The sequence below is a fragment of the Halichoeres trimaculatus genome, unplaced genomic scaffold (assembly GCF_033239565.1).
Source record: "Halichoeres trimaculatus isolate MK-OKI-2021-1 unplaced genomic scaffold, fHalTri1.1 fHalTri1_scaffold_6, whole genome shotgun sequence".
NCBI lineage: Eukaryota > Metazoa > Chordata > Actinopteri > Labriformes > Labridae > Halichoeres > Halichoeres trimaculatus.
Genome location: NW_027437184.1, coordinates 18,879,089 through 18,892,406, shown reverse-complemented (window position 1 = coordinate 18,892,406; position 13,318 = coordinate 18,879,089). Strand labels below are relative to the sequence as shown.

At 41.0% G+C, this 13,318-nt stretch overlaps 1 protein-coding gene across 1 annotated transcript; it reads right to left on the bottom strand.

Moving 5' to 3' along the window:
- Nucleotides 1-3,080: 3,080 nt before the first annotated feature.
- Nucleotides 3,081-12,409, bottom strand: slc43a2b (solute carrier family 43 member 2b). The gene is made up of 14 exons (XM_074672454.1): nt 12,356-12,409; nt 11,228-11,503; nt 9,047-9,338; nt 8,877-8,932; nt 8,688-8,764; nt 7,002-7,094; nt 6,710-6,843; nt 6,126-6,322; nt 5,883-6,026; nt 5,083-5,215; nt 4,837-4,969; nt 4,611-4,684; nt 4,392-4,515; nt 3,081-4,296 (listed from the first exon to the last, which is right to left on the bottom strand). The coding sequence occupies exons 2-14, from the start codon at nt 11,385-11,387 to the stop codon at nt 4,135-4,137; spliced, it is 1,779 nt and encodes a 592-aa protein (XP_074528555.1). The 5' UTR covers nt 11,388-11,503; nt 12,356-12,409; the 3' UTR covers nt 3,081-4,134.
- Between the last annotated feature and the right edge of the window lie 909 nt (nt 12,410-13,318).

Sequence of the window (13,318 nt, the reverse complement as noted above, 5' to 3'; positions counted from 1 at the left end):
TCCAGATGCTATTACACAGTATCTGTGGTTGTAGTGGGTAGTGTAGGACAGTGTTGATTTACGGCATAGAGACAGACATCTCTATGACAACACCCCACCAGCCGACAAAGTTTAGTGGTGAGAGATCTGTGTTTTTGTCTGCTGAAAATGATTTCTTGGATGGATTTTGTAGTAGTGTTGGACACTGGTTCTAAACTATCAAAAAGAAAAAGGACAAAGGAGTAGGTGTTGCTAAGCTTAACATGAGATGAATAGATAACGGCCTAAAACAGCAAAGCTGTTTGTACTAATATCATTCCCACATGCAACAGTTAAATACTGCAATAGTCAGTTCAAACTTGAGTCTTTCCATAAAATAAAGAGTGGTGTTACATTTGCTCTGCTTGGTGAGGTTGTAGTTGGTAGATCAGCACTGGAAGGACATATCCAGGTTCCAGTAACATTACCAGTTATAGACACGCACAGCAGGCTGAGGAGTGCTAAATCTAGATTGGTACTAAACTACAACACAAACTAATTATACATAGTTTCCTTGTCGCATATCATACAGATGCACTTTGTAACTATCAAAAAATTCATTACCCCATCACTTTGAATCCAGTAAAAGGTTGTCTTGAACAAAGAAAAGTAGTTTCAAAATGGAGATCCAATCGGCACTCATTTGCTTTAAAACAAACACATGCCCTGATAAGTCATGTCCTCGTGGCTGGGTGTAGGTGTCAATTATTTTGTGAACACAACATTATTAATTAGCTTATACAGCGGGTAATATTTTTATTCACATCCAATGTATTGACAACATAGGATGGCAGTAGGATGCCTGTGCCAACTGGATATGGTTAGCTGTTGTTTGGAAAGAGCAGTATCTACCCAACCCACCCAAAAATCCCAAACTATTTGTTAATAACAAACTTTTCACACAACTGGTTTAATAACCTTGCAGCTAAACACCAATAAAGGTATCTTACCACAACAAAATTTGCCTTTGTACAAAAATAGTGAGCCTAAGATAACAGTTTACAAAAAATGAATGAAAAAATGCATTAAGAGAGGCATGAATAACTTTGTAAGCCAAGGTTACATTGCTGCACCCATTTTCCTTAGGGTGTGCTACACCCTCTGCGTCATCACCGTCACGATGACGTAGAATTGGTTATTCACCATCCGCATATAAATGGGCATGACACGGGGACCTCCACCGCTGGCACAGACGCACGGTGCGTCAGCTCACTAAGCCCTTTAAACCAAGTCCTCATATCGAATGTGATTATAACCTGTGGAAGTCCGAGCCGTTTTCTGTCTGTTTGGTACCGACAGACATGGACAGACGCGTGGTCCTGAATGATTTTCGTATTTGAATATTAAATTATTCATGATTATTTATAGCGACCGAAAGCTTGAGGAATCCACATCTGGGCTGTGGTGTATTTCTCTCTGCGACCTTCTGAGGTCTATGGGATAGTGTTGACGCGTGACGCTACACTATGACAAGGCATCACAGTTTCCTAATCCCGTCCCATATCCCGGGAATCGCAGGATGTGAGTGCTCGCGCGCGTGTGAGTCTAAAATTATGTAACAACACACTGCTGCTGTATTTATAGCGCATCTGTATCCGTCTGCTAACATCCGCTTATCATTCCTGTCTCCTCATCTGTTTTCTCTCTCCCTCTTTATTAATCCATCTATGAAGGTTCTTCCTGAGTAATAATAATAATTATAATAATAATAACAATTATAATAATAATAATAATAATAATAATTATTATTATTATTATGTCACTTGGTTATTATCTGCCTAATTTAATATGTCATACATTTTTCTAAATGTCCTTGTATTTTTCCCATACACCGTAGTTTTAAGGGGCACAGTCAACCTGTTTGGTGGTGTGAATTGCCTTTCTTCTTTCCTATCAAAGAGTATGTAGGGCAGTGGTCTCATGTTGCTCCTTTGAACTGTGTACCTGAACACACCACAGGGGTACTGCCAGCCAACAAACAGGTGAACCACCAGCAGGAGTAGGAGCACCAGGCCTGCCTGTCCCTGATGTAGATGCTGTTCTCAGATCTGCTCTCAGGTGTCAAGAGGGACTGAGGTGTCAAGTGATAATCATCTGCAAGAGGGAGGGAAGTATCAGGTGACAGAACAGTTCACTGACAGCACTGACAGACCTGATAAGACCAAATATACCATGTGTAGAGTGATAAAAATGCCTGGTGGAGAAAAACCTCCTGTTAGTTATTCTGTTGTCTCACCTCTAAACAAGCTCTCAATGACACTGAGGCAAGAGACTTTTTCCACAGTAGTCAACATGTGAGTTGTATGTAGATTACACAAATCACAAAGGACATTTATTTTAGGAGGAGTCTTGCAAAATGTAGTCAAAAAAAAAACAAACATTTGCAAGTGTTTTTTATTATTATTATATATAACAAAGTTAATCACTGAATCTTTTATTATTCTTTATCATTATTTGAGGAGATACTTAATACTTCTTTTCTTTTTTTCATACATGATATTAAGTCTTGACTGTTGAGTTCCATGCCTTTTTTTTGCAGCTTGGTTTTTGGTAAGTGTACCATAGAAATTGTGCTTTTAAGCATCTAAGGGCATCCCTGTCCGCCTTTAAAGATATGCAGCTTATACTGCTCTCTGCTGGTGGGATGCCAGGCATACTCCAAATTCATCAATAGCTTTTTGAAGGGGGTTTCTGTTATTCATCAATTGTCCCTGATACCATCTTACGCAAAAATTTCTACAGCAATGGTTTTTTTCAAGTGGATTTTTCATACTGCCTTACAGTTGGGTACTGATTTTTATCATGTATTAGGACAAGACAAAAAAAAACACCTTTTCTACAGAATTGATCATCTTTATTTTACCACAAAAATTCTCCTTATTGAAACAGAAATGCCTTAAAAATAACATCACTACATTATCTTCAGAGTTTCAGTACAGAGCTTCTCACCAACATGATCTGATGCTTAGTTATCAGTACAGCATAGCTTGAAAAACATGATAAAATTCATGATCAAAAACGTGTATGAAATGAAATTAAAAACAAACATGTATCAGGACTGTTTTGAAGCAGGCATTCAGAGAGAAGTGCTGGAAGAAGCTGAAGGGTGGTGTGAGAAATTTACAGAGGTTAAGAGATGAAAGTGCTGAAACAGAAGGTAGATAGGCTGAATAAAAACACATCCAAGCCAAGGCTGCCACAATGGTCAATACTTGCTCAACAGAGGACATGCGTATCAAAGAAAATATGCAAGAAAACACCTTGTCCTGTCTATAAAGTTATATTCAAAAGGCACCCTTGGTGAACTTAGAAGTACAAAAAGAAAAGTGAATGAAATAAATACTCTAAAACACATTACAATTTTGCTCACGGCAATTTGTTTGAAGTCCTGTAGACAGAAAGACATTCAACAAATAACAAGGTTAATTGTTTGCTACAGTAATTTTACTGTAATAAGACTTCAGCCTTGCAAAAATACAAAAGAAAAATCCAGGCCCTTATTAATCATGACTGTTTTTGTCATTCAGCCATGAAACATCAACAACAAGGCTCCTCCCTGTCGCTCATTAATGCCAATTCATTCCCACTTACCTCACACCATCTATCCAATAAACAGCTGGTAGACTGGTAGGTAGCACCGTGTTTTGAGATCTACACTCAAGATGACTGAAGTCAATACATAGAACAGGAAATCTCGGACAATGATAAAAGTGAGGTTGGTTGAAATGTAGTAAATACTGTGGTCTCTTTTTCTGCTCATTTCAAGGATATATCAGCAGTCTTGTGTTGGAGGCAGCTGTACTTGTGTGCTTAGGGAACTGAAAGAAGAAGTCAGAGGATTTGGGGGAATACAGAGGTCTGAAGCCTCCTTCCTTTCACAGTCTTTCCTCTCTTGCTTTCTCTTTCCGTTCCGTGTTTCACGTTCTTCCTCAGTGGACTCTTAGTTCATCTCGGTCAGTTCTGGGTAATCGACGTGACAGTCTGTGTGTGAGTGTGTGAACTCAATAGAGACCTATTGCATTAATCAATATGTTTAAAGGTGAAATTCTCATTAGCTACAATTCCGGTGGTCCGTCAGTATGAGGACTTAAAATCGTCGTCTTCAGTCAGGTTCCTCTAAACGTAGGCCTCAGGCATGTCTGTGCCATTAATTTTGATGTAGATTTTAGCGTTTTCCTCCTTCTCCTGTTGCTCCTTGTGGAGCGTCCGTCTGTACCAGATGAGGTAGAGAGGCAGCAGGAAGCCCAACATGCTAAGAGCCAGGAGTCCAACATTGACCTGAAAGGGAAAGAAACACCAGGGTTAGAAAAGCACTAAAAGTTTAATCTGTGATTGAGTGTTCTTTTATGGATGTGCGAGAATTGTTTACACACCCAGAGCGGGTCTCCTCCCAGGGGTCCCATCATTGCCAGAAACAGGGGCTGCTGCAGGAGAGAAAACACAGCAGAAACCAGAGACTGCATGCCTGTGAGACTTCCAAACTGCGAGGATGGATACCTGCGGGCACAGGAAGGCATTTAATTTAGTTTCACATAAATTACGAAAAAGATGGTGATGAGTGGGTGTGTGAGCAGTAGTACAGTGAGACTTACACAGCAGCATAGAGGCCACCAACAGCTGAGTGAATGAATCCTCTCACCACAGTGTGTAGAACAAAGGACACAATCTGAAAAGACACAAAACAGAAAAGGGCAATATTTATTTTCTTTTAATAAATAACCTTGAAAAACTAGGAGCCTTCTTTTTTATCACTGTTGTAGCTTTGGTCACTCACTTTAAAAGCTTTTGTTTATTCTATAGCAAAAGTGAACCACTCACCTGCAGAGGGAGATTAGGTATGAGACAGGTGATTCCAAATCCAACCAAAAGCATGTTTGTGAGGAGGAAAGCTCTCAGGGCATTGGTCACTTTCTGGATCTTTTTGTCTCTGCGCTTTTTCTTTGGCTCCCCTCTAGTGGTAAGAAAAGAAGTCTTGACGGTTAAATAACAACTTTTAATATTTATTTGCTTTAAAGAGATACAAATCACAGCAATTTTAGAGTTTAGAACGACAACATGACTTACTTGTCACAAGGCTCTTTCTCCTCCTCTCCGTCATCACAGTCCTTCAGCTTCCAGTCCATGATCTGACCAATCACAGGAGTGGTCATAAGACAGAGCAGCTGCAGCACGCCAAAGATGGAGGAGTACAAATCCACTGTGAGAGGGATCACATTAAAGATGTAAGATTGTGAATTGGTGCAATGATGTAAAGAAAATAGGAAAACATGACATGGTGTAGGGTGAAGAGGGAAGACAGACATGAAATAAAGACATCAGGAGCTTTTGCTATCTGGTTAGTGGCTATAAAAGGTTTTAGTTGACCATTAGTCCTTGGTTTCAGAGCTATATTAACTCAAACAACAGTAGACAAGGAAACGCTGTCCAAAAGCCTATCTGATGCCATTATGAGGGTTATGACTGCATCAAAGTCAGGTAACAGCAAAAACTAAGGACAAAGTTAGTTAATGTTCAACAAATGGTAACTGGTGATTATTGGTTTTAGCAAAGGTCAAGTAATGAAACAACAACACTAGCAGTGATAAAAGCCAGAGAGAAGTAGATCCAGAACAAAGCTACTTAGGTCTAAAGGTTAAATTCTAAATGTCGTAAGCTTGAAGTATACTATTGAAATAACTATAGGATCTTAATCTTACCAACTTCCATTTTCTCCACTGAAAATTCAAAGCCAAAAAATGAGCTGCTTTTGAGCCATGAAACAAATTAAAGAGTGGTTTGTACCACATAACAAATTAGTGGACAAATTCATTCTTTAGGTTGTTTGTTAATTAAGTAATAGTAGAAACAAATGTACTGAGACATACCTGTGTTGAGGTCTTTGCCGGTGAGATCTTCAAGGACGTTGTTCATAGCACCCATGTAGAAGAGGAGACGAAGCTGAGTGATGGACATGGTGATAAGACTGAGCATGAAGATTGGGGTGGTGATGGTTTGCAAGAATGACGGGGCTGCAGAGGAGAAACAGAGTCGAGGTTAATTATGTGAAATACTATTATGGTGGTTCACGAAAGGTCCTTGCATTAAATGCACATATACACTTCTCTTACTTTCATTTTGTGGCTTGCACTCCATCTCCAGGTCCATGGTGGACAGGCAGAGCTTGTGTCCCTCCTTGGTAGCCAGCTCTTTCTGCTTCAAGCTGTTGCCTACGCTTAGACGACGGCCTACTGTGGTCACCTGTTGGTAGAACTGCTTCCCTGTGATTTTATGGTCAAAGCCCAGCCAGCTGAACTTAATCTTCACACTGTGGAAGGGAGATGAGAAAGACTAATTTATAAGTTTGATAAAATGTATCAAAAAGTGGTTATATAGATGAACATTCTGGTTTCACAGGAGTCACACAAATTTGTCTGCTAATCTTTTTTTTTTTGCTGATTAAGCTGCTCAGAAGCGTGATGTTAATCATGAAGTGTTGACCAGCAGGATGACTTATATTCACAAGTGTACTACTCAGCAGGTGGACTTCAACCTTGCCTCACTTTCTTGCACATGTTATGCAAGTGCCACAGGCGGTGATAACCAAACCATATACTTGAACACCAAACAGATTGCTCATGCTACATTCCTCCTAATCAGCACATGAGATTTCTCCTCTAATTCGTGTGTCAATGTGTGCATCTATGGCACTCACGTGTAGTCCATGTCATCAGGTCCAGGGAATGGCTCCATTGGCCAGTTGAAGTGGCAGTTCAAGAACACAAGTCCAGCACAGGCTGCCCAGACCACCAGGATGGTGATGAAGGGAACACCCAAGTCATAGATCACCTGGGGCAGACAAAACCATATCCATGAATATATCACTCTGAGTGGACCAACAAAACACCTGAATACTGAACTGTTTGTGAACTTCTGAGAAAATGGTTTAAAATGAGAATTCCTTTACAGTGTGAATGGATGGGTTTGGCTATGTCAGTGTCTGTTACCTTAACACCAGGGAAGGTGACAGCTGAAGAAGCGTATGAGCCAATCATCAGAGCAATGAAGGTGGAACGAAGGTCTCCAAACATGCTAGGAAGCTAAGGAGAAAACGAAAACGAAAATTCAGAGAAATGGCTTTGGAAACGTGAGATCATCACCTAACTTGACACGGGATGTAAGCATTCATTCTACAAGCTTGCTGTTCTTGTTTCCCACAGTGTTTCTATGCATAAAGGTTAAACCATTGGCTGCTGAGTTTCCCGTGATCTCAGCTGCTCTCAGCTTGAGGCTTGGGGCAGATTGGGGACACTGAGGGTATTTCCCACTGACACTAAGGTTAAAGCAGACTGTTCAAACCAATTAGCAAGCAGACACTGCTCTACAGGGGGAACATAAGCAAAGATAAAAGACAACAAGGTGACATGGATCAGTGGTATAAGACACACACAGATGTTTAACACAAGACACGGAGGAAGTGCTGACAAGTTCACTGCAGCTGGAGCTGTCACATCGGGTGACTGAAGAAAGGGTAGGTTTTCCTTTACTTTCCATATTAATGTGTGGGGAAACAGAGAAAAAAGGAGACAGTGGGTGGTTAAACATCCGAACACAAAGGCGTTCACAAGCTGTTCTGCTTTCAAGAGGCTGAACAACAACAAGCAGTTTAATTACGTAAGACTGGGAAACTGACGAAGAGGTATGTGTTTTTGTGTTTTTAGCTTCTTAATTGAGAAAGTGTGCATAGTGAAGCGCAAAGTTACAGCAGACTGATTTGCTTTAACATCACTGGGAGTTCTTGGAAAACCTCTTATAAATCATCCTGGAACAAAACAGGTAAATTTGTAGCTGCTGAGCAAATCTGAAGGAGAAAAGGTGACCTGACAGCTGACATTGGCACAAAGCCAGAGATGGCTGCTGAGATATTACCCAACAGGCCTCAAGTGAAAATGAGCGCCTGTGGGTCTGAGGTGGAGTCATAATGAAGGAATAATGGAGGTGCACAGAGTCTAATGATTAACTCAACACTGAGGCTGTGCAGTATAGTATATCTGGTTGTGAGGGACATGGAGAAGTACTAGAAGGTATGCAGTAAATACCACATAGAAGATATCACACTTCACAATAAAAGTCTGTACTGGTACATAAAAGGGTGCTTAATTGGGTGATTTACTGCTGCAGAGCCCCTCTTTAGTGAGCAGAATCACCATGGTACAGCCTTGGACTGCAGGCTTGGGTGATGAGAAGAGGAGGATGAAGAAGAGTAGAGAATGAATGAGGGGAATCTTTGGAATTGGTTGTTTTCCCCTTTATGAATCTGTAATCCTCCACTTTCCTAAAGGGAAAGCCCCAAAATGCAAGTGCGCTATAGATCTGATTTCTACACCTGCAATTTGTGCTGTTAAGATTTAAATATCATACATCAATATTGGTTACAACTACTTTTGTGCAGGTACATTGTAGGAACATTTGTCTGTGTGAAATCATGAGTAAATCAAGAAATGTCGAAGAGCAGTGAGTGCAGGGTAAGGTAAAGAGTACACCCCACGCACACACAACAAGTGACCACACAGGAAGCCAACAGGCTGTTAACGCTGAGCATTTAAGTGAGGCAAAAACCCAATGACGACAGAAGCAAAGGCAAGACAAAATTGAGGTACAATGTTTGTGGGAATTCAAAACTACACACTTACTGTGAGAGAGGTGAATGTCATGCACATGCCTCCAAAGCCATTAAAAGTCAGGGCGATGAAGATGAGGACAGAGAGTTCTGAAATAAAGCAACAACGAAGAGAAAAACAGGACTCAATGACAAACCCAATACATAGTGTTATGAGTAATGTTTAAAATAGACATACATTAGCTCTCTGAGCTGGTCTTACCATTTGGTTTGTAGGCACCATAAGCAATGAGTAGGCAGGACAATCCAAAACAAGTGCTGAAAGAGAAAGAACAGGACAGACACTTTTTTAAACACTGCAAGAACCAACATTTTTGCAGCAACTTTACAAGTTCCTAAGAGATTTGAACACACTATTTTGCAATGGCCTACCTCCCCAGCAGTCGGAGCTTGCGGGGCCCATATTTGTCCATTACAATCCCAAGTGGCAGCGTAATGGCCGAAAGCAGGAAGGAGCCCACTGTGAAAGCCAGGTTCAGCATCTCATCCTGTTCCTTACAAATCAGCCAGCCCTTCATCCTCTGAGGCCCGTCCATGGGAACCAGGGGCCTCATCTCCACACCGTCTCCCAGACCAACAACACCCTCGCTCTCATAAAACTCAGAATACTCATCTGATGGCTTCGATTCAAGGGGTTGAGACAGATTGTAGCTTGAGCTATTACCTGAGGAGAAACAAAGTGAAAACATGATTAGAGTCAGGCACACAGACGAAGATAATCTAGTACAGATGTGTTGATGAAGTGTTGAAGGGTTCAGTCTCAGGTGTCTTATTTGGCGGCGCTAATGCTGCAAATGTGAATATTGCATAGAGATGGGTTCAAACTGACTCCTGCCAATGGTTTGATGTGTATGGAGCTGTGGCTTCTCATCATACAGTTGAAATTTCAAGATGGCAGTTCTGGTTATTCACAGGATACTGATACATCAACACGTTCTAGTCACCTGTGCAGGCAACACGTGCTGAGTGAGTGTGCTTAAACCTGACTTTGGTTGAATTTTTTACACATAAATGCAAAGAATAACAGTATTCTTCCATCTGGGTCATTTCTCAGAACAACAAAAGGAAATGAAATTAAAGGGTTTGAAGTGTTTGAGGTAAAGAAAGGTTACAAGAGAGCAACAGTATGGGACCTTATCTCTCATGTAAACTACTTCACTATGTTCTGGATTTTGCTCCCTGACACCTCTGTGGTATCTGTCACCCAATGTCTTTGTAGTCACAGGGGGAAAGTATGTCTGTGGCATCCTGGTGCGAAACACCATGACGCTCTTTCTAACAAAGTGTAAAGTGTTTTTCAGTAAGCCACATAACAGATTCTGGGCAGAGTCACGGGGGACAGCTGGTTGGTGGACACTGTGCACATAAAACCATGCAAAGGGGTTTGGTTGCAGCTACTTAATAAAACTTCATTTGACTTGTTGTAGAAAAGCACTTTCAGAAGAAGCATTAAGGATGAAATATACACCATGTGTTTCCTCCCACACCGGCTCGGACCTGCTGTACAACTCACATAAAACTAACTTCAAACTGTAAACCGCTAATAACTCTGCTGCATGTGTATGAAAATTAATCTACAGCACACCATCTTTATCTTTTTTTTATCCACCATCTTTTACTTATCCATCAGCATCACTGCAGATTGGTTTCTACTGTTCATCACTTTGCTATCAGTTTGTCCTTTATCAGTGGACTTTACACCTCCATATTACAGTAATAAAAGCCTGTCCTGAAACTCTGTCACATGTGCAAAAAGAGCTGAGCTGGTGCTGCTGTCGTTTCCCTCTTATGTCATCAGAAAAAGATAAGACAGCGTGAGACAGCTAGCTGTGCCTATACTCATCTATAGAAGAGGATATCCGTTTGTTACTTCAGTAGCATGCCTCTATGCTAACACCTAGCATCTGTTCTGCTAAAGAACCAATGAGACGTGATAAACTGTTTTTAAATTTGTATGTAGATTTTTGGATATACTACATGCACAGAGATATAAACGAGCCAGCCAAATTTGCAATTTTAGATAAGCACTGCTTGGGAAAAACATCCTTGAACTCATGGGAAAATGGTCGTGTACACTTTTTAGAGAAGCTGAACTAAACCAAAAGTCTTTTTTGGGTAGGGATGGGTCACAACAGGTAACTTGAGGTCCAAAGGTAAGACATCTTCTCACGTTCTCCTTGCTTGCTACCATGGGACCTCTTAAACACTATCACTTGTAGTCAAAGTGTATTCAAAGTATGACTGAACTATAAATGCAAGTCTTTTTATCAGTTCTTTCTCAAACAATCTGCTGTCTCAAGTTCTTTAAACTTTGACCATTCCGACAACTTGTGACCGGAAGGACAAAAGACAGCAGTGGTACATATTTTTAACCTGATGTTGCAGAAAGAAATGCATTATCATCCCAAATCAAAAGTCAAGTAGTTTCTCGATACTACTGGGATCACTTCCCAGGTAACCTTGGGTCACAAGTGAATAAGAGAGAAGTAAGTATAATCAATTGAAATTAAATAACATATTTTTTGGATGAAAAAGGGACTACTGGTGACTCACCTTCATCATTACAGAGGTATGAGTAGAAGCCCTCTGACTTTAGCATGAAGAGGAGAGATCCCCATCCCAGCAGCACAGCGGAGAAGAGCAGATTCTCAATGATGGCAGTCACTGCCATCCACCAGCGCCGGGCAAATGCTGTAGCCAGAGTCGGCGCCATGGTCAAAGAGAAGAAAGGAAAGGCAAGCCAGAGGAGAGAAGTGCAGAGCAGGAGCCCGTGAAGGAAGCAAGCTTGTAGTGACTGGCACTCAGGATGAATGATCACGGATCACTTATCTGTGAAGACAGGGTGAAAGAGGAAGGGGGAGGTTTTACAGTTAAGCTATCAGTGATGTAACTGAAGGACAGATGGGTTTAGTTATGATCACAAGATAAATGCACTTATCTGTGAACATGAGCAACGATAAAATGTGACAAAACTTCAATCAAACACACCGTTGCTGCCTCTGATATTACCTTTATTTTTTTCATTAGACAGATTAGAGAAACTAACCAATAGAAGCAACAGATAGAGAATTATTAACTTTCTGGCTGGTGCAAAGATCATTACATCACTCTTCTGCCTGAACAAAGATCTTACATCACATTACAGCCTCTAATAACCAAGCTGCATCCATCACAGAGATTCTGCTGTTCACTGTAAATTACTAACTGGTCCAAACTGGACCCAGGAGAGAAAAATAGGGCTCTCTCTCCCACATGCCCTCTCACTCTCTGTCCCCTCTTTTCTCACCCACACACTCCCTCTCAAGTCCCCTCATACTCATTCAACCGAGAATTTCCTCTGCAATTACTGTGGTGCATCCAAAACATAAAGGAGATGCCAGACAAACAATAAACAAATCTGCTCACACAGCCAACCAGATAGAAGCACACAAACAAACTCACACACAATACTGCACATACGCCCACACACAATCTGTGCTGCTGGTAATGAAAAGTTTTGCAAAGTTAAATGTAGAGTTTTCTGTCAATTACTAAAAAGGAAGTTGGCATCTTATCATCAGGCCAGAGTCTATTTGATCTGTTGTTTTATTTTAAAGATGAGTCAGTTTCCTTGTTCCCTCTCTGAATTCAAATTCAAGTCTGGGTAAAAAAAAAAAAAAAAGTAATCTTAAACTCACTTACCTTTCCTGTCTGAGTGCAGCACCACTCAGCTCCAAACTTCCTGATGTGCTCTGGATCACTTCAGTGAGCTTTTGTCAGCAAACAGCCAGGTTTATATACTCAACGTCTGCACGTGACGCCCCCTATCGACCAATGGCTGTACCGCGCCTGAACCTCAGTTTCCCAGCGCTTTCACATGTCGTGTACCAAACATAACACGAGCAGGCTGTTGTATTAATCTATTAAAAAATAGGAAGTAATGTGACTTTATCTTGGGTATTGTGGATAGGGAGATCAGAGAAGGTAAAACTGTCTGAACGAGGAGAATGGATCGATCAATCAAACAGCCTCGTTGGAAAACATGATGGAGTCATGGAGATAGTGATGGGATGTGTCGTAGTCTCAATCAATTACTGCAGGAGGCAGACTGGAGCAGTGATTTGTCTGTTTGGGCTATTGCTTAACTGCTGTTTACAAGTGCTGCGTCAAGGGTTTGGAAGGTTGGCTACCAACACGCAAAGGCTTCTACTGAAACCATTTGCGTCCATCCGAAATTAATCATCTATAAAATGATTTAAGACACCTGCTAAACTAGATTTAACATTGAAGTGACAAGATATTTTCGGTGCCAGTAAAAGTACTGATAAATGTAATGCTTGAGTTTGAGGATCTTCTCATTCATAGGTCGAGATCAGGTTATTTCCAGGCTGGAGTCTTTCGTGTTTCCTCCACACTGAAACTGTAATCAGTATGCTAATCGACCACTGAGTGACCCACAGTGATCCTATCTACATAAACACTGATGTGGTAATTTGGGCTGTTACTGTGATCAATACACCGGATAAAAGGGGGGGAAAACAACACTCTGATATTTAAATTCACCCTTAATCTGTCTGTTTTTAAACCACATTCAAGTCGATGGAGCATTTGACCCTCTAGTTGATAATCATACCCCTCCTCAGGTATTTTGGATCACTCAGGTAT

Excerpts from the sequence above, each read along its gene's own strand:
- slc43a2b (XM_074672454.1), bottom strand. The coding sequence starts at position 11,387 with ATGGCGCCGACTCTGGCTACAGCATTTGCCCGGCGCTGGTGGATGGCA. Across the intron at positions 8,765-8,876 it reads TGGTGCCTACAAACCAAATG|AACTCTCTGTCCTCATCTTC; the intron begins GTAAGACCAGCT and ends GCTTTATTTCAG. Across the intron at positions 6,323-6,709 it reads CCTGATGACATGGACTACAC|TGTGAAGATTAAGTTCAGCT; the intron begins GTGAGTGCCATA and ends TCCCTTCCACAG.